This window comes from Neoarius graeffei, chromosome 2 (assembly GCF_027579695.1).
Source record: "Neoarius graeffei isolate fNeoGra1 chromosome 2, fNeoGra1.pri, whole genome shotgun sequence".
NCBI lineage: Eukaryota > Metazoa > Chordata > Actinopteri > Siluriformes > Ariidae > Neoarius > Neoarius graeffei.
In genome coordinates this window covers 105,799,090-105,821,051 of record NC_083570.1, presented here as the reverse complement: position 1 = coordinate 105,821,051, position 21,962 = coordinate 105,799,090, and the positions used below count along the sequence as shown (strand labels likewise).

Here is a 21,962-nt window from a genome sequence, read left to right as displayed (position 1 = left end):
TTATCAGCCACCGGAGTGTGTGCATGGGTTGTTTTGAAGTCCAAGCTGTACAGTATGACCCGGAATAATGTGCTACTACTTGGAAAAAACTTCCCTGACTATTCCTAAGTTGCATGCGTTTATTTCCCTGAGTGTCAGGACCGAGTGGTATTATAGTCGGGATTAGAGTTGTGGTGTTTCTGCTCCAGACTGGAACTAAATTCAGGCAGAGGGAGAGTCAGAGTTGGAGTTAGAGGTACAGTTATAGTTATCGGTGTTGTGAGACCAGGCCCTTACTGAAAAACCTAAACCTACAAACGTTGTCGTCTATCAGAATAATGTGTTGTTTTCTTGATGTCCGAGTGACCTACATGATGTGACAGGGTTCATTCCTATCCTTCAGACAGTGTCCTGCCTCCCACTTCTTCTTGGTGGGGAATGTTTTTTTAATGAACTTGGATCCTGCGTGAGTGTTTTTGATGCCACACCATGGAGCATCTGGAAGCACAGAAACACAAAGGGGGGGGGGGGGGGGGGAGAGAAATTGAGAGAGAGAGAAAGAAAGGTGGGAGAGGGAGAGAGAGAGAGAGAGAAAGGTGGGGAGGGAGAGAAAGAGTGAAATTGAGAGAGAGAGAGAGAGAGAGAGAGAGAGAGAGAGAAAGGTGGGGGAGAAAGAAAGGTGGGAGAAAACCAAAGAGAGAGAGAGAGAGAGAGAGAGAGAGAGAAATTGAGGGAGAAAGAAAGGTGGGGAGAGGGGGAGAGAGAGAGAGAGAGAGAGAGAGAGAGAGAGAGAGAGAGAGAGAGAGAGAGTGAAATTTGGAGAGAGAGAAAGGTGGGGGGAGAAAGAAAGGTGGGAGAAAGCCAGAGAGAGAGAGTGAAATTGAGAGAGAAAGAAAGGTGGAGAGAAAGAGAGAGAGAAAGGTGGGAGAAAGCCAAAGAGAGAGAGAAATTGAGGGAGAAAGAAAGGTGGAGAGAGAGAGTGAAATTGAGGGAGAAAGAAAGGTGGAGAGAGAGAGAGAGGTGGGGGAGAGAGAGTGAAATTTGGAGAGAGAGAAAGGTGGGGGGAGAAAGAAAGGTGGGAGAAAGCCAGAGAGAGAGAGAGAAATTGAGGGAGAAAGAAAGGTAGAGAGAGAGAGAGAAACCACACCATTTTTAGATAGAGAAGCTCTGCTACTTTGATAACTATTGCAAATCCAGTGTTCCCTGTGTCCTGGTTGACTAGCAATGGCAATACCAACATTTTCTTTGACGTGAATTTACGTGTGTGTGTGTGTGTGTGTGTGTGTGTGTGTGTGTGTGTGTGTGTGTGTGTGTGTGTGTGTCGCTCACAGGGTGAAGTGAAAAGTATTTATACATGTTGGTGAGCAGCTGACTCAAAGGTGAGGGCACCAATACTTTTTCTTCATACCGAAAATAAAAATAACGCCGAGTACAAACTTTTAAAGCAGTGTTGTCGACTTACGATAGTAGACGAGTTCCAACTACAGTCAGTCAGTGTTTGAGGATTATAAAATACAGACCACTGCTCGAACTACATGAAAAATGCAATTTTTTTTAAAGCAGTGATTTCTAAATTTATTCCATTACAGACAGAATGAAGCAAAGATATTTCATGTTCTGTTGGTCAACCTCATTTCATTTGTTAATATACATCCATTCCTGCGCTTCAGACCTGCAACACATTCCAAAAAAAAAGAGGACGGGGCAGTTTAGGGCTAGTAATGAGGTAAAGCAATTAAATAATGATGTGATTTGAAACAGGGGATGTCAACAGGTGATTGTAATCCTGATTTGGTACAAAATCAGTATCCAGGAAAGGGCTAGACTTTGAGGTGCAAAGATGGGCCGAGGATCTACAGTTCGTCAACAAATGTGTGAGAAAATTATTGAAATGTTTAAAAACAGCGTTCCTCAAAGAAAGATAGGAAGGGATTTGGATATTTCACCCTCTACGGAGCATAATAGATCATTAAACGATTCAAGGAATCTGGAGGAATTCTGGTAGGTAAAGGGCTCAAGCCAAATCTGAACACCTGTGATTTCTGATCCCTCAGACGGCACGGCATCAAGAACCATCATTCATATATAGCCGATATAACCACATGGGCTCGGGATTACTTTGAAAACCTTTGTCAAGCTACAATACAGAGTTACGGCCACAAATACGAGTTAAAACTTTACACTGTGTGCACAATTATTAGGCAAGTTGTATTCCTGATGATTAATTTTATCGTTGAACAAATACAGTGCTCTCAGTCAATCCAAATTGTTAATAAACCTAAAACCAGAATGATTAACAAAGGAAAGGGGAGTTTAGGCCTTCTCAGGGGAATATACAAGTGTGCACAATTATTAGGCAGCTAAATGAAAAGCTTAAAGTTTCCCATCTCACTTGTTTATTTTAATTTTCAGTGTAACAAATAAACAACTCAGAATTAACAAATAAACACTTCTAGCATTTCAAAAATATTCAGTGACCAATATAGCCACCCTTCTTTTCAATAACTGCCATGAGCCTTCCATCCAGTCTGTTAGTTTTTTGATTTGTTGACGATCAACTTTTTGTGCAGGAGCAACCACAGCCTCCCAAATGCTATTCAGAGTGGTGTATTGTCTTCCCTCGCTCTAAATCTCATGCTTAAGAAGGGGCCACAAGTACTCAATAGGGTTTAAGTCAGGTGAGGAAGGGGGCCATGTCATTGCTTTGTCATCTTTAAGGCCTTTGTGGGCTCGCCAAGCAGTGGAGTACTTGGGTGCATGTGATGGTGCATTGTTCTGCATAACAATCATGGCCTTCTTGGATGATGCAGACTTCTTCCCATACCACTGCTTGAAGAATGTATCTTTTAGAAACTGGCAGTAGGTTTGGAAGTTGATGTCAAGTCCATCTTCAACCTGAAATGGTCAAACTAGCTCATCCTTAATAATAGCAGCCCATGCCATTACCCCTCCACCACCTTGCTGGTGTCTGAGGCCCTGTCCACACGGCAACGGATTCAGGTGACTCCGATACAATTGCTTATCGTTTAGGCCTGGCGTTCACACGGCACCGGCGTTTTGGGTGCCCAAAATGCAATCTTTTTGAGAACGGGTTCCAGAGTGGAAAGATCTGGCAACGTTGCCGTTGTGAAGTCATCTGGATGAGTAGAACGGATTTGTTTACGACGACGTCACAACCACATGACTGTCAGTGCTTCACGCCGGGTAGAAGTGTAACGAACTCGATGCGAGTTGTCAACAAATCCTATAACTTGGTTCATGAAACGCGCTTACAAAATATTTTCACTGTGAATATTTATTGTGTAATGGTGCAAAGTGAGAGAGAGAGAGAGAGAGAGAGAGAGAGAGAGAGAGAGAGAGAGAGAATAGCCCTTAGGGCAGAGTCAATCCCACCAGCAAAAATAGGGAAAAAAAAGGAGCGATCTTACCTCTTCAGATGTGGGTTTAAGTCCTACAATACATTCCTCAAAAAGGGAGTAGAAGAAATTAATCCATCAACGTGTATCATTCAATTTATTCTGGACCATTAAAGACGCCGCCTTCCGCGTAGAATCATACGTCATCCTCGTCGCCATATTGGATAGGTCAAAGCGGAGAATAAAGATTCATGTGCTGCGTTTAACTGTACCAACAGGTTTACCGTCCAAACGAGATCATATGGGATTACCTTTCACAGGTGAGAAACAACAAATTAATCCATCAACGTGTATCATTCAATTTATTCCGGACCATTAAAGACGCCGCCTTCCGCGTAGAATCATACGTCATCCTCGCCGCCATATTGGATAGGTCAAAGCGGAGAATAAAGATTCATGTGCTGCGTTTAACTGTACCAACAGGTTTGCCGTCCAAACGAGATCACATGGGATTACCTTTCACAGGTGAGACTGGAAAAATACTTTTCATTGTATTTGGTCATTATAATGTAATTTTACAAACAGATTTTCCTGACTTTGTGGCTAATATGAAGTCTCACGCATAATAGTTTATGCACGTGTCCTTACTTCTTCTATTGTTCTGGTGTCTCCGAAGGGACCGTCTTACAGCGCCCCTAGAGGTGTGGCGTGTGTATTGCATCGTTTTCAGCAAGCGTTGCATTGCCATATGGACCTGATATTTTACTGATTGTTGCCCATTTGGACGCGATATATTTTTAAATAACATCTCGTTGCCGTTGTCGTGTGGATGTAGCCTGAGTCAAAGTGCCCTGTGTCCATTAGTTATCCAGCTATGGGCCCATCCATCTGGTCTATCCAGAGTCACTCTCATTTCATCCGTCCATAAAACCTTTGGAAAATCTGTCTTCAGATATTTCTTGGCCCAATCTTCACATTTCAACTTGTGAGTCTTGTTTAGTGGTGGTCGTGTTTCAGCCTTCCTTACCTTGGCCATGTCTCTGAGCACCGAACACCTTGTCCTTCTGGACACTCCAGGTCGGTTGCAGTTCTAGAATATTGTGGCACTGGAGGATAATGGGTTCCTGGTAGCTTCATGTTTAATCCTTCTCAAGTCTTTTGCGGTTAATTTGTGTCTTTTCTTCTCCACACATTTTTTGCGACCCTGTTGACTATTTGCAACAAAACGTTTGATTGTTCTGTGCTCACATTTCTATAGCTTAGCTATTTCAAGAGTGCTGCATCCCTCTGATAGGCATTTTACAATTTTTGTCTTTTCAGTGTCTGTTAAATCTCTTTTTTGGCCCATTTTGCCTGAGATAAAGAAGCTGCCTAATAATTATGCACACCTTAATATAGGGTATTAATGACTTTAGGTCACACCCTCCCTCATTACACAAATAAATACCACCTGAGAATGCTTAAATCCAATTAGCATTCAAGTGTATCTAGCTTGCGGTTGGAAAACATGCCTAGAAATAATGGTAGGGTCAGAGTACTCACTTGCCTAATAATTGTGCACACAGTGTACTGTGAAAAAAGGAGGCCTTTTGTTCAGTGTGTCCAAAAGCACCGTCAAGTTCTCTGGGCTTGGAGTCATCTAGGATGGACCATCACACAGTGGAAATGTGTATTGTGGTCAGATGAATCAGTATCCAGGTCTTTTTAATTAATCAGAAATGGATGCCATGTGCTCCAGACCAAAGACTAAAAGGACCAGCCAGGAACAAGTCCAAAAGCCAGGGTGTGTCACGGTATGGGGTTGTGTCAATGCCCTTGACAAAGGTAACTTATCCTTCTGTGATGGAGCATTAATGCAGAAAAGTACATTGAGATTTTGGAACAACATACTCTGCCTTCAAGACGACATCTTTTCCAGGGAGATTTCAACAAGACAACGTAAAACCACATTCTGCACACGTTACAAAGGCATGGCTGTGGAAGAAGAGGGTGTCCCCCCCCCCCCCTTTGTCCCCAATAGAGAATGTGTAGAGAGTTTTGATGCGAAAAATAGGACCATGACGACTCTGTACTGTTGCACACCTTAAAGTGCCATTCCACCATTGGATGTATTTTTTTGGCATAAAATACAATATATTTTATGACGACATGACTAGACAGAGAAATCTTTTAGCTTCAAAATGATATATCAAACATAATTTTTTGACAACGACAAGTATATTAATTTTGCGACCAAAGTCACCTACCCTTTTAATTTCCGCGCGGTAGTGAAACGTGATGTCATCGGCAGGTTCCCCTTCTTGTGTACCACGTCACGTGTGACGTGGCACAGATTATCAGCAATGGCGGATAGAACGCGATTGTCAGCTTCGGAAAAGAAGCGAAGGAAAAAAGCAAGTGATGGTCGACGGTGAATATCGGCACAGCAATCGACAAGTGGAAATCGCGTTCTATCCGCCATTGCTGATAATCTGTGCCACGTCACACGTGACATGGTACACAAGAAGGGGAACCTGCCAATGACATCACGTTTCACTACCGCGCGGAAATTAAAAGGGTAGGTGACTTTGGTCGCAAAATTAATATACTTGTCGTTGTCAAAAAATTATGTTTGATATATCATTTTGAAGCTAAAAGATTTCTCTGTCTAGTCATGTCGTCATAAAATATATTGTATTTTATGCCAAAGAATACATCCAATGGTGGAATGGCACTTTAAGACCTGTTTGCAGGAAGAATGGAACAAAATAACACCTGAAACGCTTCATCACTTGGTGTCTTCAGTGCCTAAACATCTAAGTGTTGTGAGAAAGAATGGCAACATTATAAAGTGGCAAATGCTTAACCGTCCCAACTTTTTTTGAAATGTGTTGCAAGAATCAAACTTGAAATGTGTTTATTTTGAAACTAGATAGAACTTGATGCCAACGGCGTCGATGGGGATGCCTCCGCCCGGTAGACTACACGCCTTATTAAGTTGTGATTTGGGGATGGACATTTGACCTCACAGTAATCTTGACCTGGTGAAATTACTTGCATCAGCCTTGAAGATATTGTGTTCACAAGGTTTTCGGACAGACATTTGACCTCACAGTGACCTTGACCTTAGACCTTTTGATCTCAAAATCTAATCAGTTTATCTTTGTCCCCAAATGCACAAATGGTGAAAGTTTGGTGAAATTCCTTTCATCTGCCTTGGAGATATTGTGTTCACAAGGTTTGCGGACAGACATTTGACCTCACATACCCCTTTTCCACCAAGTCAGTTCCAGGGCTGGTTCGGGGCCAGTGCTGGTGCTGGTTCACAACTCGTTCAACTTGCGAGCCAGCTGAGAACCAGTTTGCTTTTCCATAGCTCGCGGTGCTAAGCGAAGCCACGTCATTACGTCACTGTATATGTCAGTTACGTCGCTGTATACGTCAGTTACGTCGCTACGTTTGCATAAACCTTGGCGCGAATATCGAAGCAAAAACAACACGGAAGAAGCAGCTGCAACAACAATAATAATAATAATAATAATGGATGACTTCGCGTTTGTACAGCTGCTGCTTCTCGTCGCTTAAAAATGGCGATCTTCGCGGTCTTGTTATTGTTGTTGGTCTTAACAACTCCGCCCCCCCGCTGACGTAAGCGGTTCTTTCCTCTGGCCCAGTAGAGAATTAGTCTGGTTAACACCAGACCATATCACAAGTGAAATATGGTCTGGAATCCGCCTATTGAATTTCTTGTAGGGGAGGTGTGGTTTACGATTGTCAACGGCCGTTTATTGGATGTTGCGAATGTCTATCATTTGGTGTATACGTAGCCCATGGCCAATCATGGCAGTTGTACCCGGTGACGTAGTTAGAGCGACGAAGAGGCGAAGAAGAGAAGGAAAGAGAAAGAGAAATTCAATAGGCTGATTCCAGACCATATTTCACTTGTGATATGGTCTGGTGTTAACCAGACTAATTCAGAACAGTGTCTAAAGCTTGATCGAAAGTTTGGTTCGTATCGCTCGCCACCATGTTAAATGTGATCCGTAAACAGTCCCAAATAAACTACAAGCTTCCGTTTGTCGAGTAGTACGCGTCACCGTCTTTCCACCCCTCCCCACTCTGATTGGCTCCCTAACTCAGGCGAGCCTTTAGACCATAGTTTCCATGCTGTCTTTTCAGATCGGAACAATTGTGCAAAGCAGCATGGGATTTCCCAGGCTAGCAGAGAGTTGGTGCTAGCCTGGAACCGGTTTTTCTGGCCCCAGAGCCAGTTCTTTGTCAGTGGAAACAGAAAACCCGGTTCCAAACTAAGCACTGGCCCCGAACCAGCCCTGGAACTGCTTTGGTGGAAAAGGGGCAACAGTGACCTTGACCTTAGACCTTTTGATCTCAAAATCTAATCAGGTCATGTTTGTCCCAAAGCGCACAAATGGTGAAAGTTTGGTGAAAATTCCTTTCATTAGCCTTTGAGATATCACGTTCACAAGGTTTCGGGACGGACGCACGTGGACAGACATTTGACCTCACAGTGACCTTGACCTTAGACCTTTTGATCTGAAAATCTAATCAGTTTATCTTTGCCCCCAAATGCACAAATGGTGAAAGTTTGGTGAAATTTCTTTCATCTGCCTTGAAGATATCGCGTTCACAAGGTTTCGGGACGGACGCACGGTAGAGCCCTGCACTCCCGCGGGAGTCCCGCGGGACTCGCGGGAAAGCAGTGCGGCGCGGGACAAATTTTGAAAGCTCATTGCGGGAGCGGGCGGGACCGGAAGTGCACATATGCGCGCGCGGGTGGGAGCAGTGATAAGCTGCAGTCCCGCTAACTAAAAACGTGCTTGAAATAAAATTTATAAATTATTAATTTATGTCTATCATATATAATTTGTGCTGGATATTTTATTTGGCATTAATAAAAACATTTTAAGATGCCTAAATTTGCAGAGAAAGTCAGATTGCCAGATTGAGTGAGAAATGGCATCTTAAACTTGCCAGTGATCACCCTAAGGGGAAATTCTTTGATCACTCTAATGACTCGCAGTTCACACCCAGCTAGCAAGAGAACCATGAGTGAATTGATTTACTTGTTGCGTTAGTCTACAACTTTAATCAGAGAGACAGGTTACACAGTGACGGTAGGCTTGACTCAATGCTATCCCAGAAATCCTTCCTGTAATATGCAAATTTGGCTGTCCAATCAGAGGCGGCCAAATTTGCATATTACAGGAAGGATTTCTGGGATAGCATTGAGTCAAGCCTACCGTCACTGTGTAACCTGTCTCTCTGATTAAAGTTGTAGTAAATCAATAAAAGTTGTAGTAAAGCAGTAAATCAATTCACTTCTTTTACTAGTTCTGCTTTGCAATAAAAAAAAAAAACATTGGTACAAAGCAAGCCCATTCACTTTTTTATACTGATCAGAGAATTACAATGGTTTCTCATGTGATAAAAATGTGCGATTTGTGATTAAATATTTTATTCGTTTGACAGCACCAATTATTATTATTAGAGATACTACATGCTGAATTCAGAAACAAGGTGAACAATAACAAACGTGAGCTGTAGATATTTATGCTCAAATCCACTCAAAGTAGGGGGCGGGGCACCATCACGCTGTGTCAAGACAAGAACTTTCCTGAGAAATAACGTGAACGTCTGCATCATGCGGGATTTGCGGGCGGGAGCGGGACAAAATATGGCAGGCGCGGGCGGGAGCGGGACTGAAAATCATAATTTTTTTGTGGGCGCGGGCAGGACTGAAAATCATAATTCTTTGTGGTCGCGGGCGGGAGTGGGACTGCACAATGCGGGCGCGGGCGGGAGCGGAACTGAAAAATCCGACCCGCGCAGACCTCTAACGCACGGACAACCCGAAAACATAATGCCTCCTGCACCTTACGGTGGCGGAGGCATAAAAACAATAAAAATCATGAGGTAAAACATCATGTGCTGTTGTATTGTTTTGAGTGCAACACAGGTCAAAAATTATTTACAAATCATTGTTTACAGTTTTAATTTCAATGTCAACATACCGTCCCAATGTTTTCTGATTTGGGGTTGTAGAGTCAATCACTGTTCTGGAATCATTACAGTAGACCAGTGTTGTACAATTTTCTTTATAAACTTTTATGTACATTTATACTGCCTTCATTTGCTTCTCTTTTCTTTATCTTTTAGCAGTCTGGATACAGAGAGCTCCGATTTCTTGTTAAATCAATTTGTACAGTCAGTCAATCACACAAAAGCCTCTTCCCATCTTAGAAGTGGTTTGATGTGCGTTTTCGTGGAGCTGTGTTACTTCCTCTTACAATGAAGTCACATGCATTCCCTCGATTTAACAGTTATTCCACGAAATCGAGTTGTACATGAGCTGATAGCTGATGAGGCGCGTAGCACTGAGTTGTCTATAAACTGTGTACGACGTGATTGAGTGGAATAATTGTTTTATTCTATCCACATTCACTGAATTTTGAGAAACAGGGCATTTTTATTTCTTGCAAGTTTGATAAATAAAAACTTTATACAAAAACGTCCGACAAAATCATTTCCGCTTAAGCGGACATGTGACAAATTGCATACATGTGTTGTAAAATATTCAAATTTGTCAAGATTTCCATCATCAGTCAGTCAATCAATGAAAACAGATTTTATCGAAAAACTTAACCTTCAAACTTTGAGTAGAGTTTTTATTTCGTCCTCGGTTGGTTCAGCAACACGCTCCGCCATTTTGTTTTTCTCTACTCACAGTATATGAGCTGATATCCTAGTAGTAGAGTAGCCAATCAGAGCGCGTGACTGCTCATATCCAGTGAATGCGGATAGAATAATATACGTTATTGCATTCTCTACTGGCTAAACAACACAGTTACTGCTAAGAAAAAACTGAGATTACCGTACGCAGCCTGATGATAATCGCGGTTAATTTTTCAGTTCATCGTCATAAATCCGTGTAGCGATTTATCGTTCCAGGATATATTGTGACATGCCTACTGTTTAGGTGTTTGGTCAAACCTGTCTCGATCATGAGTCTCTCTGTGGGAATCGATTTCATGGCCTCAAGATTTGCCTCCGTCTTCAAAGAGCTGGAATCAGACAGGAAGCACGAGAGAGATTACTGTGCTTTATCATGACATTTACACCTGAAGCAAAACTCATCCACTCACCAGCCGTTAATTCCGATATAAAGGTCCAGGTCTATCAGAGCAGCAGCGTCCTCTTTGGTTCCATCGAAGGAGTGAACCTACAAACAAAAACACAGTGATTTCAGTGAATTAGTTCAGGCAAAAATCAATTATTCAGATGACATGACTGAAATCTGTGTCTCATCTCATCTCATTATCTCTAGCCGCTTTATCCTGTTCTACAGGGTCGCAGGCAAGCTGGAGCCTATCCCAGCTGACTACGGGTGAAAGGCGGGGTACACCCTGGACAAGTCGCCAGGTCATCACAGGGCTGACACATAGACACAGACAACCATTCACACTCACATTCACACCTACGGTCAATTTAGAGTCACCAGTTAACCTAACCTGCATGTCTTTGGACTGTGGGGGAAACCGGAGCACCCGGAGGAAACCCACGCGGACACGGGGAGAACATGCAAACTCCGCACAGAAAGGCCCTCGCCGGCCGCTGGGTTCGAACCCGGACCTTCTTGCCGTGAGGCGACAGCGCTAACCACTACACCACCGTGCCGCCCTGAAATCTGTGTCCCTTTGTACAAATTGATCACAAGAGATACTGTTTGGCTCAGGAACACACTTAAACCTTTCATACAAGTCCATTATATACTACAAACTAGATAGAACTTGATGCCAATGGCGTCGATGGGGATGCCTCCACCCGGTAGACTACACGCCTTATTAAGTTGTGATCTGGGGATGGACATTTGACCTCACAGTAATCTTGACCTGGTGAAATAACTTGTATTAGCCTTGGAGATATTGTGTTCACAAGGTTTTCAGACAGACATTTGACCTCACAGTGACCTTGACCTTAAGATCTAAAAATCTAATCAGTTCATGTTTGTCCCAAAGCGCAGAAATGGTGAAAGTTTGGTGAAATTCCTTTCATTAGCCTTTGAGATATCGCGTTCACAAGGTTTTGGGACGGACGGACAACCCGAAAACATAATGCCTCCTGCACCTTACGGTGGCGGAGGCATAATAAAATACAGCACACCAGTCACATCGCAACTATATTCAGTGACATCAGGTTATGATTTCAGATGAGACTCAGATCTCGTCTTATAAAGTTCTGATCGATGCCGTAATAAGAATCAGAACGTCAAGGATGTAGGAGCTCATCTGGCCCGCTGTCAAAACAACCATGACGACCGAAACATCAACCAGAACTGAAATGTGACGATGTGAAAGAGGACCAACCTCCACGACAAATAGTTTACAACAGGAACATCAACAAAGCACTAAATTTTGTTCCCTGAGGGAAGATCGACCCAAAACATCGATCAGAACTGAATTCGCATGATAAATGAGAGCGGAGATACAATTCTAGTCAGGAAAAAAAGTTGACCAAATGACTAATTCGTTATCAAATTATAAATTGACAATACAATGACCAAGTTTTGTGCAGAAGGTTGAGTTCTTTCAAATAAAACAATCAGAACTGAAATCCATTGAGAACTGAGGGAGGGAGGAGACACGATTTAACTGAAAATAAACAAAGTTGTAAACAAGGTTGTAAACAACAAGAAAAAAAAAATCAACAAAACAAACAATCAAGCTTTGTTCCCCGAGGAAAGCTCGACCCAAAACATCAATCAGAACTGAAATCGGATGAGAAATCAGAGAGGAGATACAATTCTAATGGGAGGCTTGGAAAATTTGTTAATTTGGCCTAATTAGTAGCTCGTTAGCAAACAATTTGACAAAACAACAACCAAGTTTTGTGTGGAGTGATGATTTCTTTCAAACAAAACAATCAGAACGGAAATCCGTGGAGAACTGACGGAGGAGATACGATTTAACTGAACTGTGGACGACGGATGCCTTATTGCCAGACGATGTGAGGTTAACTATCATACACATTTAAAGTCAGTTTGGCAGATACATTGATGATTTTTCCCCCCCTTGTGCCTTCAAGCCATATTTCCTCCAAATCCCAAACACTGTATACAGAAAAGCTGTAGCTTTCATTAACAAGAGTGCTCCGAGAGCACAATATCACCCGCTAGCAACTCTGCCATAACTTGGGTAAAATGCGACCGAATTGAACAAAATTGCAATATGCGTATTACCGACATATAACAAAGCCTTTTGCCAAGTTTGGTGAAATTCCTCCAAAAATTGTGAGAGGATTTGATTTCAGAAGAACGTACACTCAGGGCCGCTGACAGCTTTGGCTGGGCCTGGGACAAAATGCTCTGAATGGGCCCCCCCGGGCCAACCCACACACACACACCCACCTCTCTTATCCCAGTCTCTACTCACTCCAACCCTTAAATGACAGGTATTCAAAAACCATTCAACCGGTCAACAACCATTTCATTTTAGCATTTCAACATTTCCTTAGTCTGAAACTATTCAGGTGCGAAATGCAATGCGCCGGACTTTTGTTGTGCGTGCGTGCGTACTGTCCAGTGTGAAAAGCAGAGAAGAACACACCGCTCGAGAAACGGCGGGATATGATTGCGGGCTAATGTGAATATTCTTAGCTTCAATCAGATATATGAAACGCAATGTTATTAAGCCGTTGCGGTTATGAAATGATTCAATGCCCTGTGCGTTTGATATGGTGTTCAGTGTGACTTGCTCTCCCCTCGTTTGTAACATGAATTGCGTGTCGCGCGTGCCTTGGTTGGGGTTACTTTACGGGGCTGGAAAAAGTTGGCTGTGTCTTACCCAGTGATGGGAATAACGGCGTTAGAAATAAACGGCGTTACTAACGGCGTTACTTTTATTAGTAACGAGTAATCTAACTAATTACTTTTTACATCGTTATAACGCCGTTCCCGTTACTTACAATAAAATACTATGCGTTACTTTATTAAAGCTGTTCTCATCTGGCACGCTGCTCGCTCAGCCTTTCTTTACTCTGCTTTTGTGTGGGGCGGGGAGACACGAGACAACGGCACAGTAAGCCAATCAGAGTAGATTTGGACAACATACGTAGGTAGGCCACGCCTACTGCACGCTCTTTCAATCGGAAGACCCAGCGATGGCGAGCGGTCAGCCCAGCACTGCGCTTTCACATTGGAAATACAGCCATTACTTTTCATTACTTGAAATAAAAGGCAAGAGCATCTACATGCAATGCACATTATGTCGAGGAACAAAGCGTTTGTCCTTGTCAGTGGCCAGTAATTAGTAACATAATTTTAATAACTACAAAAATATATTACATTTGATAGATGTCTTATCTCACATTGTCCCACAAAAATATTAATATAGTGTAGATAACATTACTAATTGGTTAAGTGTCCATTTCAGTCATTAAACACATTTAACATTCACTTTTATTATGATTACACTAATTGAATTTGATTTTTTTTTGAGGGGGAACAAAATGTAACAGAATAATTACTTTCCCTGGTAATTAGTTACTTTTATGACAAAGTAACTCCGTTACTAACTCAGTTACTTTTTGGGAAAAGTAACGAGTAACTATAATTACTTTTTGAAAGTAACGTGCCCAACACTGGTCTTACCTGGCTCAGCTGCCCCACTGCCTTTGCTAGTACCTGCTGCATCATCCGAATCTTTTTTAAAATATTTATGCAGTGAGCCCCTGAGTCTCTTGGTTTCTTCCTCTCTTTTTCTCTTTTCTTTTCTGTGCTCCTGACTTGTGCATGTTGGCAAATGGCACGCACGCTGGTTGTCGAAGCGCTATGATCGAACGATGTCGTTTTTTTCCCCTTAATCAAAGAGTCAGACCAAACCATTTTTGCATTAGGGGTGGTAGGGGGTTCTTGACGCCTTTTTCAAAGACAATAAAGGCAAAAGATCTAGAAAATCATTTATTGAATGCAAATATAGCACATTTCTCCCCCAAATCAACACATTTTGAAATGAAATAAAATAATCGCAACTTCATGAGAGCCCAGTTCTGGCCCCCCCCCCCCCCCCCATTCCTGGGCCCAGGACAACATACCCGTTTGTCCCCCCTTATCGGCGGGCCTGCGTACACCCTCATGAAAGTGTCAAAGTATAAATTATTTAATCAAGGGTCAAAACTCTGGGGAAAATTTTCACAAACGAAATTAAATCGTTTGTATGCGATTACCGTCTGTGGCAGCGGGGGCGTGGTCAAGCACCGGTCTGTGACAGGAGGGCGGAGTCAGGGAAGGTAAGTGGCAGATTCACTTCACCTGAGAGCAATTAACCTGTGTTTGTGTGTCTTCCCAGGGACCGCGCCCTATTTAGGGAGGGAGAGCGAGAGCAGAGGGGATCTCTCCCGAACCAGACACCTGATGTGTGTGTGTGTGCGTGTGTCCGCGTTAAACATATTGTGTTCCCTGAAAAGTGGAACAATAAAACTATTTGTTGAACCTGATCTCTGTCCTGCCGTCCTCTGTGCTCCACCCACACCTAGGGAAAGCTACAGTGGTGCCGAAACCCGGGAAAATGGAGCACCAACCCAGCAGCCCCATGGAATCCTCCCCGTTCACCGACCTGGTCCACGCCCTCGCCACGGCTCAGCAAAGCCAGCACCAGGCGCTCGTCACACTCCGAAAGGAACAAGAGCGGCGCTTCGATGCCCTGGTGCTGGCCCAGCAAGAAGATCGCAAGGCGTTCCGGCGTCTCCTCGCGTCGGCGGGGCCCACCAGCGCTCCGGCCGCGGGCCCGTCTCCCCTCACCTTAACTAAGATGGGCCCGCAGGATGACCCCGAGGCTTTCTTCACGTTATTCGAGCAGGTCGCTGAAGCCTCGGGGTGGCCGATGGAGCAGCGCGCGGCGCGCCTCCTCCCCCTCCTGACGGGAGAGGCGCAGCTGGCTGCACTACAGCTCCCCGCCGATCGCCGGCTGGCCTACGCCGACCTTCGCCGGGCTGTCCTTCAGCGCGTGGGGCGCACGCCGGAGCAGCAGCGCCAGCGCTTCCGCGCGCTGCGGATGGAGGAAGTCGGCAGCCCGTTCGCGTTCGGCCAGCAGCTCCGGGACGCCTGCTGGCGGTGGCTGAGGGCCGAAGATCGCGACGCCGAGGGAATCGTCGATCAGGTGGTACTGGAACAGTTCATCGCCCGCTTACCAGCAGGAGCCGCGGAGTGGGTCCAGTGCCACCGCCCGGCGTCGCTGGATCAGGCAGTCGAGCTGGCGGAGGATCATCTGGCGGCTGTCTCGGCGGCAGGACAGCAGATGTCGACATCTCTTCTCTCCTCTTCTCTTTCTCTCTCTCTCTCCCCTCCTTCTGTGTCCCGTCCTCGCCCCATTCCCCCACCGCGGAGGCGGGGGCCGGCACCACCCCTGCCGGCCCGCCGCACCCGCGGTGCCCTCCCGTTTCTCCCTTCTGTGTCTGTCTCTCCCCCACCTCAGGTGAGTGAGCCCCAGAGCACCGGTGCAGAGGGGAAGCCCGGGCCGGTTTGCTGGCGCTGCGGGGAACCGGACCACCTTCAACAGCAGTGCACAGCAATGGAAGTGGGCGCGGTGGTTCGGATCCCCGACGCGCCAGAGGCCGCCCTCGATCGGGCCGGAGCGTATCGCATACCGGTGAGTATCCAAGGGGCTACATATCAGGCATTGGTGGATTCTGGTTGTAGTCAGACCTCAATTCGCCAAAGCCTGGTTCAAAACGAGGCATTGGGGGGAGCACAAGGGGTGAAGGTTTTGTGTGTGCACGGGGATGTTCACAGCTACCCTTTGGTGTCAGTCCATATTATTTTCAGAGGGGAAAAATTTATAGTAAAGGCGGCGGTTAATCCTCGCCTTACCCACTCGTTAATTTTGGGGACTGATTGGCCGGGATTTCGGGGTTTAATGACGCGCCTAGTAGAGAGTGGGTCCTGCCAGTTGACGGGGGGAGGTCCCGGTGTCGTTTTGGCGGGAGCAGCTGTCGCAGAGCCGTCTACGTCATCTCCGCGTCAGGGTGAGGAGCCACCGGCTCCTCCTCTCTCTATTGGGGAATCCCTCGCGGATTTCCCATTGGAGCAGTCGCGAGACGAGACTCTGCGGCATGCGTTTGACCAAGTGAGAGTAATCGATGGTCAAACGCTCCCGCCGAACGCCACCCCGTCCTTCCCCTACTTCGCGATTATGAAGGATAGGTTATACCGAGTGACGCAGGACACTCAAACTAAAGAGCGAGTCACGCAGCTTTTGATTCCAAAGAGCCGCTGGGAATTGGTATTCCAGGCGGCTCACTTTAATCCCATGGCTGGACACTTAGGGCAGGATAAAACACTAGCCCGAATAATGGCCCGATTCTATTGGCCGGGGATTCGCGGCGATGTCCGTAGGTGGTGTACGGCATGCCGCGAATGCCAGTTAGTAAATCCAGCGGCCATTCCAAAAGCGCCATTGCGCCCTCTACCGTTAATCGAGACCCCGTTTGAAAGAATTGGGATGGATCTCGTCGGGCCATTAGATCGGTCAGCACGAGGGTACCGCTTTATATTAGTTCTAGTGGACTATGCAACGCGATACCCGGAAGCAGTGCCTCTGCGCAATATCTCAGCACGCAGTATTGCAGAGGCACTCTTCCGCGTCATCTCCCGAGTTGGAATCCCGAAAGAGATTCTGACTGATCAAGGCACTACGTTTATGTCACGAACACTACGCGAACTGTATGGGTTATTGGGGATTAAGCCGATCCGCACCAGTGTATATCACCCACAAACGGACGGTTTAGTAGAACGGTTCAACCGCACCCTCAAAAATATCATTAAAAAATTCGTAAGTGAGGACGCACGTAATTGGGATAAGTGGCTCGAACCCTTGCTGTTCTCAGTGCGAGAGGTCCCTCAAGCCTCCACGGGGTTCTCCCCGTTCGAATTATTATATGGGCGTAAGCCGCGCGGCATCCTGGACGTGCTGCGGGAAAATTGGGAGGAGGGACCTTCACAAAGTAAGAATGAAATTCAGTACGTTATGGACCTGCGCGCAAAACTCCACACGCTCACCCACCTAACTCAGGAGAATTTGCGGCAGGCCCAGGAACGGCAAGCCCGCCTGTACAACAAGGGTACGCGCCTTAGAGAGTTCACACCGGGAGATAAAGTACTCGTACTCTTGCCCACGTCGAGCTCCAAATTAATCGCCAAGTGGCAAGGACCCTTTGAGGTCACACGGCGAGTCGGGGACGTCGACTATGAGGTGAGGCGAACAGACAGGGGTGGGGCGCTACAGATTTACCACCTCAATCTGCTCAAACTCTGGAACGAGGAGGTCCCCGTGGCGTTGGTGTCGGTAGTTCCGGAGAAGGCGGAGCTGGGGCCGGAGGTTCAAAAAGGGAATTTGGCATCACGTACCTCTCCGGTCCCCTGTGGAGACCACCTCTCCCCGACCCAACTCACGGAGGTCGCCCAGTTGCAGGCCGAGTTTTCAGATGTGTTCTCGCCCCTGCCCGGTCACACTAACCTCATAGAACACCACATAGAGACACCCCCGGGGGTGGTAGTGCGTAGCCGCCCTTATAGACTACCCGAACACAAAAAAAAGGTGGTTCGGGAAGAACTTCAGGCCATGCTCGAAATGGGCATCGTCGAGGAGTCCCACAGCGACTGGAGCAGCCCGGTGGTCTTGGTTCCCAAGGCCGACGGCTCGGTCCGGTTCTGTGTGGACTATAGAAAAGTCAACGCGGTGTCTAAATTCGACGCGTACCCAATGCCTCGTATTGATGAGCTGCTCGATCGACTAGGCACGGCTCGCTTTTACTCGACACTGGATTTAACGAAGGGATATTGGCAGATCCCCTTGACTCCATTATCCCGGGAGAAAACGGCCTTTTCCACACCGTTCGGCTTACACCAGTTCGTCACACTTCCGTTTGGGCTGTTTGGGGCGCCCGCTATGTTTCAGCGGCTGATGGACCGGGTCCTCCGGCCCCACGCCACCTATGCGGCCGCCTACCTGGACGACATTATCGTTTATAGTAACGACTGGCAGCGGCACCTGCAACACCTGAGGGCCGTCCTTAGGTCGCTGAGACGGGCGGGACTCACGGCCAACCCAAAGAAGTGTGCGATTGGGCGGGTGGAAGTACGGTATCTGGGCTTCCACTTGGGCAACGGGCAGGTGCGTCCCCAAATTAATAAGACAGCAGCGATTGCGGCCTGCCCGAGGCCCAAGACCAAAAAGGGGGTGAGACAGTTCCTGGGGCTGGCTGGCTACTATCGTAGGTTTATACCTAATTATTCGGACGTCACCAGCCCGCTGACTGACCTCACTAAAAAGGGGGCGCCAGATCCGGTCCAGTGGACGGAGCAGTGCCAGCGGGCTTTCTCGGAGGTAAAGGCTGCACTGTGTGGGGGGCCACTTTTACACTCCCCTGACTTCTCTCTCCCTTTTATGTTACAGACGGATGCGTCGGACAGAGGGCTGGGGGCCGTTTTGTCCCAGCAGGTGGAGGGGGAGGATCGCCCGGTCCTATACATCAGCCGGAAGCTGTCAGTGCGTGAGGGGCGCTACAGCACGATTGAAAAGGAGTGCCTGGCGATCAAATGGGCGGTCCTCGCCCTCCGGTACTACCTGCTGGGGCGCTCTTTCACCCTCTGTTCGGACCACGCGCCCCTCCAGTGGCTCCACCGCATGAAAGATGCCAACGCGCGGATCACCCGTTGGTATCTGGCGCTCCAACCCTTTAATTTCAAGGTGGTCCACAGGCCGGGGGCGCAGATGGTCGTGGCGGACTTCCTCTCCCGTCAAGGGGGGGGGGGAGTCGGCTGCGGGCCGGACGGCTGCCCGGCCTGAGTCGGGCGGTGGGGGTATGTGGCAGCGGGGGCGTGGTCAAGCACCGGTCTGTGACAGGAGGGCGGAGTCAGGGAAGGTAAGTGGCAGATTCACTTCACCTGAGAGCAATTAACCTGTGTTTGTGTGTCTTCCCAGGGACCGCGCCCTATTTAGGGAGGGAGAGCGAGAGCAGAGGGGATCTCTCCCGAACCAGACACCTGATGTGTGCGCGTGTCCGCGTTAAACATATTGTGTTCCCTGAAAAGTGGAACAATAAAACTATTTGTTGAACCTGATCTCTGTCCTGCCGTCCTCTGTGCTCCACCCACACCTAGGGAAAGCTACACCGTCATATAACAAGGCCTTTTGCCAAGCTTCGAGAAATTTGTTCAAAAATTGAGACAGGAGTTGATGTCAGAAGGCGAACACACCTTCATGAAATTGTAAAAGTACAAGGTTGTTAATCAAGAGCTGTAACTCTGGTAAAATGTGACCGAATTGAACGAAATTACAATATGCTAACTACCAACATATGACAAAGAATCCTGCCAAGTTTCATGAAATTCCTCCAAAAATTGTGAGAGAGGTTGATTTCAGAAGGTGAGTACCCTTCCTGGGACGGACAGACATCGCCACGACATAATCCCCCTTCGGGCCTTTCGGCCAGCGGGGGATAAAAATTGTGAGGGAAGTTGATTTCAGAAAGCAAGCACACCTTGATGAAATTGCCAAAGTTTGTTAATAATCAAGGGTCAAAACTCTGGTAAAATTTGCCCAAATTAAACGAAATTTCAATCTGCGTATAACTGTCATACAACAAAGCTTTTGGCCAAGTTTGGTGAAATTCCTCCACAAATTGTGAGAGGAGTTGATTTCAGAAGAACGTACACCCTCATGAAATTGTCAAAGTATAAATTATTTAATCAAGGGTCAAAACTCTAGGAAAATTTTCACAAACAAAATTAAATCGTTTGTATGCGATTACCGTCATACAGTATAACGAGGCCTTTTACTAAGCTTTGAGAAATTTGTTCAAAAATTGAGAGCGGAGTTGATGTCAGAAGGCGAACACACCTTCATGAAATTGTAAAAGTACAAGGTTGTTAATCAAGGGCTGTAACTCTGGTAAAATGTGACTGAATTTAACGAAATTACAATATGCGTATTACTGACATATGACAGAGTCCTGCCAAGTTTTGTGAAATTCCTCCAAAAATTGTGAGGGAAGTTGATTTCAGAAAGCAAGCACACCTTGATGAAATTGCCAAAGTTTGTTAATAATCAAGGGCATAACTCTGGTAAAATTTGCCCAAATTAAACGAAATTTTAATCTGCGTATAACTGTCATATAACAAAGCCTTTTGCCAAGTTTGGTGAAATTCCTCCACAAATTGTGAGGGGAGTTGATTTCAGAAGAACGGTCACCCTCATGAAATTGTCAAAGAACAAGTTATTTAATCAAGGATCAAAACTACGGTAAAATTTTCACAAAATAAATTAAATCGCAATACCGTCATATAACAAGGCCTTTTGCCAAGCTTCGAGAAATTCATCCAAAAATTGTGAGAGGAGTTGATGTCAGAAGGCGAGCACACCTTCATGAAACTGTGAAAGTACAAGGTTGTTAATCAAGGGCTGTAACTCTGGTAAAATGCGACAGAATTTAACGAAATTGCAATATGCGTATTACTGACATATAACAAAGAATCCTGCCAAGTTTTGTGAAATTCCTCCAAAAATTGTGAGAGGAGTTGATTTCAGAAGGTCAGCACCCTTCCTGGGATGGATGGACGGACATCGCCACGACATAATCCCTCTTCGGGTCTTTCAGCCAGTGGGGGATAAAACAAAATAAATAGTTACATCATTGATCCATTTGTGCAATTTGTACGTGACTGATTTTAGTTCTGTGATGTCCTTTTGTCCTACAGATAAAACTGTGTCCTACAGCGTCAGAAACCCCATAAACACGTCCACAAAGCTGACGGAGACGTGCCGTGATGCTAAACTGGAGGCTCTCAGCTCAACCCAGACTGCATTTGGTGTAAAATGGACAGCACAGAAAGGATGAATGTAAATATTACACTCACCACCCCTCCAACACATCTGTCACGGTTTCTTTTCATGATATCTAAAGACAACAAAACACAAATCTGAGACTCTCAGTTTGGAAAATCTGATATCCTTAAACTCTATCCATCTAGCTTTTCCACATGTGAAGGTGGACGGATTAAAACCCTACCCAGGAATTCCCGGTGAGAGTTTCTGCAGTGCAGGAACATGGGCAGTTTGGTTTCTTCTGCTAAATCGAACTGCTTCTCAAAGTACCTGCGTGTGAGGAAATGTCACTCAGGATAAAAGTTTCACAGCAGCACTTAGATTCCGCACGGGATTCCCGGGAAAAAGGAAACGTGACATGGAATGACGGCACTCACTTGAGCTGGGTTTCTTTTGGACAGAATTCCAACCGGTCAAAATCTGAAAAACGGAACACAAAGGTAAAAATATGTTGGTTGGTTGCCAGAGATTTCAAATCAGATACTAATGTATTCTAAATATTCGCTTACATAGATACGTATTTTTTATCGTGATGTTCTTATCTGTATATTGTACTGTACAATCGGCTTGTTCTTGGGATGTTTTTCTTATTTAATTCTATTTTATATTGGACAGTGGGTCTTTTTCTTTTCTGCGAACAAAACAATTTCCCAGCTTGAGATCAATAAAGTCAATCTATCTGTTCCTGTTTCGTGGTTTAGTGTTTGTTGCGTTAGTGGTGTGATAATTTCCCGACCTCCGGGTGATACCA

The 21,962-nt window shown here is 45.8% G+C and overlaps 1 protein-coding gene across 1 annotated transcript in view; it reads right to left on the bottom strand.

Annotated features, from left to right (window-relative positions):
• The window catches only part of tatdn1 (TatD DNase domain containing 1), a 47,109-nt gene that overhangs the window by 7,173 nt on the left and 17,974 nt on the right, over positions 1–21,962 (bottom strand). Inside the window, exons 6-11 of the mRNA XM_060915324.1 lie at positions 21,589–21,631; positions 21,396–21,481; positions 21,244–21,284; positions 10,478–10,554; positions 10,326–10,396; positions 351–477 (exon numbers count right to left, since the gene is read on the bottom strand). Coding sequence (XP_060771307.1) covers positions 351–477; positions 10,326–10,396; positions 10,478–10,554; positions 21,244–21,284; positions 21,396–21,481; positions 21,589–21,631 — 445 coding nt within the window. The remainder of the gene's footprint in view (positions 1–350; positions 478–10,325; positions 10,397–10,477; positions 10,555–21,243; positions 21,285–21,395; positions 21,482–21,588; positions 21,632–21,962) is intronic.